At 35.1% G+C, this 9,215-nt stretch overlaps 1 protein-coding gene across 1 annotated transcript; it reads left to right on the top strand.

The window, feature by feature from the left end:
* Positions 1-2,936: 2,936 nt before the first annotated feature.
* Positions 2,937-7,332, top strand: LOC141599595 (putative aquaporin PIP2-6). The gene is made up of 4 exons (XM_074419666.1): positions 2,937-3,367; positions 4,692-4,987; positions 6,379-6,519; positions 6,957-7,332. The coding sequence occupies exons 1-4, from the start codon at positions 3,055-3,057 to the stop codon at positions 7,092-7,094; spliced, it is 888 nt and encodes a 295-aa protein (XP_074275767.1). The 5' UTR covers positions 2,937-3,054; the 3' UTR covers positions 7,095-7,332.
* Positions 7,333-9,215: the final 1,883 nt, after the last annotated feature.

Raw genomic sequence — 9,215 nt, 5'->3', positions numbered from 1 at the left:
TAGTGAGGGGGTCCTGCTTGTTTGTCCAAGTGAACTCAGACCCTATGCTATGCATATCATCTAAAGCGCACCTAGCCAAGCAAGCGTTAAAATCCATAATATCATGGATGGAGGGGGGGTTGGGGCCTTGACGCTCATTGATGTCTCTAACAACATTGAAGTCCCCCATCACAATCCAGGGAGAAGCAAAAAGGGATATGGTATGAAGTTTCTCCCATAGCCTATTTCTGTCGTGCCCATCATTCATACCATAGACAAAAGTAGTAGCAAAGCTGAGATTAGAAGCCTTGGAAGTGACGTCGCAGTGGATGAGTTGCTCATGAACTATGACATTTTTAACAACCACAGAGGAGGGATTATAAAATAACCAGATTCTGCCACGAATCTTGTTACTAATAATTTCATAGTTAGGAAATTTCTTCATAATAGAGATTTCCTTGTGGTCCTTCACATGAGTTTCAAGTAAACCAAAAATATCCACCCTATGGAGAAGCAAAAACTTTTTATCTCGGCGTGCTTGAGGCTATCATTGAAGCCTCTAATGTTCCAGGACGCTATCTTCATTTATATCAGGGGGTAGAGGATCAACATTCTCCACCAATCCTAAGGCATCATCATCAAGTTCTCCAAAAGTGTTTTCCTGTTCAGTGAGCAGGGAAAAGCTATTCATGACAAGGACGGGGACCTCATCTTCCTTCAAGGGTGGAGGTGAGGTACCATGAGGGGCCTGACGTTTCCTAGGGCTCTTTACAGGAGTGAAGAGGGCAGTGGTGGGGACATTTGGTGGCCGTGCAGCAGGCAGAGCAGGGGCTGGCTTAGGCTGCCACACCTCCTTAGCGGCCTGTTTTGCCTTGTTAAGCTTGCAAAAGTTATCAGTATGCCCCATTTTCCCGCAGCAAACACAATAATAAGGCCTCCATTCATACACAATTTTCTGGTTGATCTGTCCATGGAAGGGGGTGTTTAGAATGACATTCTCAGGTAACTCCGTTGAAAGGTCAGCTTCCACTAAAACTCTAGCAAAAGAGAGTCGTGCTTTGGTGGTAGTAGTCATGTCAGCGTACATTGGCTTACCCACTTTGCTTGCAAGTTTCTTTGAGAACAATATCGGACGGAGGAGGGGATCAAGATCTGGGAAGAGAATCCAAATAGGGACAACAGAGATTTTGTCCATCTCTTTAGAGAAGGTCGGTGACCATTGCTTAAGAACCATAGAATTGTTTCCCATTGACCATGGTCCACCTTTGAGGACTTCATCCATATCCTTTTGGGAAGGAAAGCGGAAGGAGAACCACCCCCTTCTAAAATATTGAACGGTTGGGGGGGAGACATGGTTCCAATGCTTAGAAACAAAATTATGCATTTGGGTAGTAGTAGGCTTGGCTCCTAACACATTACCCATGAGAGTGTATTTCCAGTACTGGAGTTCACCCTCAATATCGTCTTCACAAATATCTATCTCGGTAGAAGCGCGCTCTGCTCACAAAAGTGTAAGCTCATGCCGACCTTCGCTTTAGCGATAGTATTCCGGTTTTAGGGATAGCAGAGCCATTAGAATCGATAAGTTTGGTCGGGGCTTGGTTTTTTTTTGTCGAATTTTCCAATTGGGAAAATCTGGGATGGGGATTTCTAAAGATGGAACAATATCATCAAACAAAGGATCACCTGATGCTTTACAGGAGCTAATAACCGCTTTAAACGTATTGGGACGACTATGGCTAGAACTAACCTCATTAATTGAACTGCTAAAAACAATTGGGGATTTAGGGTTTTCACCTGAATTGACTTCACAATCCGTCGATGGAGCATCTGTAACTGGGGGAGCATGAGCAGGGCGTCCTCGCCCTCTACCGCGGGGTCGTGCCATGAGCAGAGAACAAGCGAAGAGATCAAAACAATGGGGATTTATGACTTTCTGGGTTTTTCGCCTGATCGTAGAGAGATGAAGCTCTCGATCCTCATGACTTCACAATCCGACCTCTCATTATTAATCTCTCTATAACTTGTTAACCTTATACTTTTTTCACAAAAATCAAGGTAAGAAGAGATGGCCATTTATAGTGGTTAATTATTAGATGACAAGTGAATCATAATGAATGTGTAAGATCAATATAATCTTAATATAGAAAAGTGAACAAATTAATAAAACACGCAACAATGAAATATGTAAACAAATGACGGAGATAGAGTGAGTAATTAACACTGTATATCTTAATTTTCTGGTTATATCAATTCAGCACTTTATATGTTTATCCGTTTTGGCAATTCTATCTTGTTTTTCATTAGTTTTAATTAGAAAATTGTCAAATAATAATACTTCGTAATAGATTATTGTTCCTAAAATAAATGTAACATGAGGTGAATAACTAAGTTAAAATCAATTGTTCATTCATTCAAGTGTTAAATATAGTTATGATGAATGGATACGCAACTCATGCGCACTTAGATCAATTGAGAATAAAATTGTTCTAGTTTAACTAGTTGTCTTGTGTTCGAACCCTGAAAATCCAACAGACTTGAATCTTGACTAAATCGGAAGGTCTACACCCAAAAAAAAATTTAAAAAAATGAATGCATATGCAACTAACTTGTATTTGTGATATAGGAATATTTTAAGGGTAATGATAAATACAACCCAGTGGGTTGTATTTAAGAAACCAAAAGAGGAAATAAATTCTTAATATATGCATTAATTGTATTGGTTAATGTGTAATTTAGTTTTTAATTCCTAAATTAATATCCAAATTAGAAGGTATTTAATGCTAACCCACTAGGTTGTATTTAACATTACCCATATTTTAAACATTAAATAATCTACAAAAGACCTAATACAAATATATTAAAATAAACTCACATAAATTGAGTAAGCCCTCTATATTCTTACAAGAAAAAAAATAAAAAAATAATAATAAAGAACTAAAATAAAAGGAGGAAGTGGCCTCATATTTTTCTCAAGCAAAACAACACTTAAACCACAAGTCTCATTTATTTACATAAAACTTTTATTTGGAAACAAAAACCTTATATTAGTTTTATATCCTAAAAAGAAAGAAAATGACTGGCGATGTAGAAGCAGCAGCAGCAGTCCCAGCAGCAGAAGAAGAAGAAGTGCCAAAAGTAGCCTATAAAGACCCTCCACCATCACTCTTCCTTGATACTAAGGAATTAAGAAGATGGTCATTTTACAGAGCTCTTCTTGCAGAATTCATTGCTACTCTTCTGTTCTTGTATATCTCGGTTTCGACCGTTATAGGTTACAAGAGCCAAAGTAGTCACGATGATTGCCGTGGTGCTGATATTCTTGGCATTGCTTGGGCTTTTGGTGGCATGATCTTTATTCTTGTTTACTGCACTGCTGGTGTTTCCGGTACGTCTCTTTTTTCGACATTAAACTCATATCATCACCTATATAACTGCATATGTATAACTGTTACTATGGATTTGTAAAGTCATATGATCACGTATTAATTGGAATTAATTAACATGTATTAATGCACATTCTAAATTCCTACTGATACTACTATAAATGTTGTTCACACGTCCAAAACAATACTCGTGCTTCAGCTGTATTTAAGAACTAGATTACTTCTCAAAATTTATAAATTACTTCCTAAAATGAAATTAAATTAAGAATTTTAGTTAGTCTTACTTATAACAGTTGTAAATTATAACGAAGGGATGGAAAGCGTCATCACCCTAAAAAAAGTTGTTGGTTTGGGTGGATTTATACTCTCAGTGTAAATTATTCTTGTTTACAACGGTTGTAAACAAGAATTTGTGTAAGAATTTATGACGCAATTATGCGTAAATTAATGTCATTAATATTTGATTTAAGCTTTTTTTTTCCTTTTTTGGTACCTTAAATAGAGTTTATCATTTTTCTTAATATTTATAATAGCTCATGTACTTACTTCATACTCCCTCTTATTTAGCCTATACTTTCTCTTTCATTATAATACTCTTCACATATATTAGAGAAATGGGAACTATAGGCTGAATATGATTAAGTATGTTATTATCATTAATTAATTAATATTCCTTTTGTCCCATTATTTGTTTATCATTTAATTATTTGTGAGAAATATTGTCGAATAAATCTTATTGGATACTGGTCATTCAGATTGGATCATTAAGGGTTTGGGTTGTTTATGGTCAAGTCATTTTTTAGTGACTGATTAATTAATGTTTATTTTTTCAGAAGTTTGTTTACAAAGTCAAGAACAAATCTATCAGTTGATTAGAATGATAAAGTCAACACCATTATTCGATCTCTAGTATTACTAGACTCCGCAGTATTCATTTCAAGATTAAAACGAGTTAAATAATGCCCAATTAGATATAATGAGACAAGCTTTTTGTTATTTCTTAGATAATTAACTTTTGTTTTGTTTATACTATTTGAACCGTTTTAAGTTTAAGATAAATATACCCGTCTTAATTAAGAATTTGTGATATTTATTATGTAAGTTAACTAATCAAATGTGAGATGCTAAACTTAGCATGGACTCAAAAATGGCACAAATTCTTGTGTAAAACCGTCTTGTACAAGAATTTCTGTAGAACGGTTTTTTGCAGCGGTTGTTTTAGAGTTTGTTTTTGTTTTAATTAACATAGTAAATAATAATCCACTTAATACACATAATATTAGCGTAAAGTCGTCTGACACATAACTAATTATAAAAATTGTGCAGGTGGACATATAAACCCAGCAGTGACATTTGGATTATTATTGGCTAGGAAACTGACACTAGCAAGGGCCATATTGTACATGGTGTCCCAATGTTTAGGGGCCATATGTGGAGTTGGACTAGTGAAGGCCATACAACATAGCAACTACAATCAGTTTGGTGGTGGAGCCAATGTGTTATCCACCGGCTATAGCAAGTCAACTGGCCTTTGTGCTGAAATTATTGGCACCTTTTTCCTGGTTTACTCTGTTTTCTCTGCTACTGATCCTAAACGCAGAGCTAGGGACTCCCATATTCCTGTAACTTCCTCTTCTCTCTTTTTTGCCTTCTATTAAATATACCACAAATTATATTGTACGATGGTCATACGTGCACCGAGAAAAATGTGATTGGTTTATGATAAATAGTGAGTATTTACTCAAAAATGGTCACTACCTACCAAAAAGTGGTCACAATTGCCATAAAACACGGAAAAGACAGTCGTATAACAGAATTGTTGCTAATATATAGCCTTTGCTCGAATTAGTCACTTATTATAAGCAAGTTGATGCCTAATAAAAGTTCTTAAAAAAAATTATTAAAAGAGTGTTTTACGATATGTTAGTAAGTCTTGCAAACATATCAGTTTATGTTGAGTTTGTGTCTGTTTTAAATATAAATTATTCCGATTTAATTATTTAAACTGTTCAACTGCATCAACCCTATACTAACTCATTTAATTTTTTTGGTAATCCAAACCGAGTTAATTACCCCATTTATTTATGTACCAAAAAAGGAAAGGAAAACTGAAATCAAACATTAATGACATCAATTTACGCGTAATTGTGTCATAAATTTCTAATTTAATTCTATTTTGAGAAGTAATTTAGGGGGTGTTTGGTTGGCTCTCTTGGAATGGATTGGAATGGATTTGCTCCATTCCAATGTTTGGTTGGAGTCTTTTGGAATGGAGTTAGATACCCAATGGATTCTAACTCCATTCCATCCCCCTAGAATCTCATACCCAACTTCCACCCTTGGTATCAAACTCCATTCCACCCTTTTACAATTTTAAGATGAACCAAATAAGTTTATGAGGGAATGGATTTAGAACCCTATACCATTATGGATTCATATTCCAATCCATTCCATTCCATGCTATTGAACCAAACGCCCCCTTAGTTCTTAAATTTTCATTACCCTTTATTTATAATGTACTCTACCCCATATTATTTTCAATCTATTTGAAAGTCCAATTGAACGTAAGAACGTTCTTAAGTTTTGTACTTGGACTTAGTTAGAGGATGAGTCTTACTGTTGTTAAGACCGTCTTTCTTAAGAATTACTCCTTCTATTCAACTTCACTTTACATGTATTCCTTTTTCGTCCATTCAACTCCATTTTACATGTTTTCTTTTTAGGCCAAGAAAATGACCATTCTATCCTTATTCACACTTCATATTTACAAAAAAATGTCATCAAACCCCACACTAATCTACCATAAAACTCCACCTTTATATTTTTTTAACATTTTTAACCCCACCACTCCCTTTCCCTATGTACTTTTTATAGTTTTTTTAATCTGTCCCTTAATATCAGTGCAAAAAGCATACTTGCGAAGTGGAGTTGAACGGAGGGAGTAGTGTTTTAACATATAGTCTTACGTCTAAAATTTGACACAATTTTAACTTGATTTTTGGACAATGTTAAGGTATTGGCTCCTCTTCCAATTGGATTTGCTGTGTTTATGGTTCACCTAGCCACCATCCCAATTACCGGCACCGGTATCAACCCGGCTAGAAGTTTCGGAGCTGCCGTGATCTTCAATGATAAAAAAGCTTGGGACGATCAAGTAAGAATACACCAACTTTTTTTTTTCTTTTAGCGAAATACTAAACGAATTACATCGTTTCGTTGATGACAAAACTAAAAATTGTACTTTAGCCGAAATACGTCAAGGAAACGAACAAATAATGCATGAAACTAAACCAAAAAAATTCGAAAATTTCAACTAAAAGTCGGAAAATTTCATTGATTTGGGCCGTTGGGGTGTTTATGTTTGCCCCACAACATTCATTTGCCCTTTGGAGTCCATCAAACATTGCAATGCATAACTGTAAGAATTATGGGCCTAAATACGATAATATAGATGGACAAATTAAATATTTTACCGAGTAATTTAGTATGAAGTTTATGGCTATTAATCGGATGATTAAATCTAACAATAACATCCATAGACTAAAATCGTAGTAAAAATAAACTTTTATGTCGAATTTTACGACAATGCAGTGGATTTTCTGGGTCGGACCATTCATCGGAGCTGCAATAGTTGTGGTTTACTATCAATATATCTTGAGAGCGGGTTTTGCAAAGGCGGTTGAGTCGTTCATGAACTCGAGCTCCCCCAATGTGTGTGACGATGAATAATCCTATTTCCGGTTCAATTCATCGACAAATTCAAGCATGCATGGTATTATTAGCATAACATTAGAAATGCAAACAAGACTGTTACATGTTGTACATCAGTCTTATTTATTTATGTTTTGTTTTGTGTTATTTCATGTTATGCGTAGTCTTAAGTGAAATTTAAATAATAGTTATATCGTATTGCGGTTTTATGTATGGCCATCTCTTTGATAAGATGACGTTTTATTACTCTTGGATTCTTTGGAATTGTTCATTTTAATGTTCAATTGAAAGAAAAGAATCTTAAGGCATCTCCAATGGACAGCCTAATTTGCCATGTCGGTTTTTTAAGCTGTTTTGCTTTTCAGTTACACACCGCTCCAATGAAAAGCTACAACACTTTGTAGATTATACGGGTCTTCCCTTATTAATTTCATCCAATAAAAAATATTTTTTAAAAAAAAAAAACATTTATTCTTAGATAAACTCCTTTCTTCTCAAATCATTTGTAAAAGGTAACAAATAAGTGAGACGGAAAGAGTACAAGGTAAACGAGTAAAGAACAATACTAAGCTTCTACTCCTTCATTTCCTGTAACTTTGTTAAGGAGCATCCTGTATCATTGTACGTATAACCGTCTATCCAAGTTTCCAAGTCGTACATGATACTTTACTTGAACCGGTAAACTTAGGTCGTCTATCCATTTCTCTGAAACGATATCAAAACGAGCAATTTTATTATCATTGAATGAGTCGTGTGTCACGGGTAAAAGAAGATAGTGTAGCATATTGTTTCCGAATATCTTATAGTCATCGTGTTCACTATCGTAACCAAAACCATATGATAATTTCTTGTCCGAGGGAGGAGGAGAGATTGATTTGAATGTACGCGTTGTAGGGTTGCATATAAGGAAACACTTAACCGTATTATAAGAAGGAAAACCGAGAACTTCAAAGCAAACCAAGCCATTGCAAGAGCCTACATGAAAAATACCGTCACCGTTTTTTGTAGTGATAGGCCAATTCAATTTGGTCAGTTTAACAGGATGATAAAGATCATCGACGACACAAAGGATACTAGTCGTCCAGTATAAGATACAATTGTGTTGCGAGTTGGGTTTGAGGGATTTGTTAAGATGGAGTTTATGGAATAGAAAGCTGTTGATAAGATTGTACCACTCTTTGCATACGCACTTGAACCGTAGGATGGATTTTGCCCGTAACCAAACCAATATTTCAATGACCAAATCTAATGGTATTCGATGGGTTACAGTTCTACGAGTACATTTCGACATCGTCTTTAGACACTCCAAATTTCAATCTTGAAATCTCAATGTATATATCTTGAGTTTAGGAAGATGATTGGTGTTAGGATTCTAATTGCAATTGAGTTTCGAAATATGACAACCTTGTAATAATATATACTCCCTTCATATCAGAACAATAGTAACACTTACCTAATACGGCCGTACCACACCAATGGTAATATTCCTTATTTGGCCCACAATATTACCAAGTTATCCTTATACTCATTTGATATTTACACAAAATGTCATTACACCTCATCTACAAAACCCACAATTACATGCCCTACCTATTTTTTCCATCTTTACCCCTGTTTTTACCCTCTTTTTTTAAAAACCTCATTTTTTACCATGTTATCATTGGTATGCTATGGAGGGAGTATAATGTCATGTTTTATTACATACATAGTACGTCTTAGACAAGTAGTTCACAAAAATTTCTTATCTTAAACAAGAATTTGCGTCTTTCCACAAGTCTTTCTTGCATTTTCCTGGATATAATTTCGTAAGAGCAGCATCGTCACTGAACAACATTGATTAACTTCGGAGGTTATGGTTCCCAAGTTCCCTCATAAGCGTCACAAAGCGTTATGGTATGCATCATATATGACTTTGTATTATCAACGGGAAGTTTTCGAGCAATATTAGAGGAGTCCAACTTTAGCATGACTTTCAACCACATTACAAGCTGAACATTCGAGCAATTTTAGAGAGTCCATATATAGTTGAACACTTGTTTAAAAGTTGTTAATCTGACTTCATGAAAAAAAAAAAAAATCACTTGAATCAATTTAACGAGTATTGTTTTTTTTTCTGTTGATAGTGGAATGTGTTTGTTA

This window comes from Silene latifolia, chromosome 1, assembly GCF_048544455.1.
Source record: "Silene latifolia isolate original U9 population chromosome 1, ASM4854445v1, whole genome shotgun sequence".
Lineage (NCBI taxonomy): Eukaryota > Viridiplantae > Streptophyta > Magnoliopsida > Caryophyllales > Caryophyllaceae > Silene > Silene latifolia.
Note: the sequence above shows the minus strand (reverse complement) of the source record. Positions and strands in the feature narration are given on the sequence as shown.

Coding starts and splice junctions, on each gene's coding strand:
- LOC141599595 (XM_074419666.1), top strand. CDS start 3,055: ATGACTGGCGATGTAGAAGCAGCAGCAGCAGTCCCAGCAGCAGAAGAA. Junction 4,988..6,378: donor CTAGGGACTCCCATATTCCT/GTAACTTCCTCT, acceptor GACAATGTTAAG/GTATTGGCTCCTCTTCCAAT. Junction 6,520..6,956: donor AAAAAGCTTGGGACGATCAA/GTAAGAATACAC, acceptor ACGACAATGCAG/TGGATTTTCTGGGTCGGACC.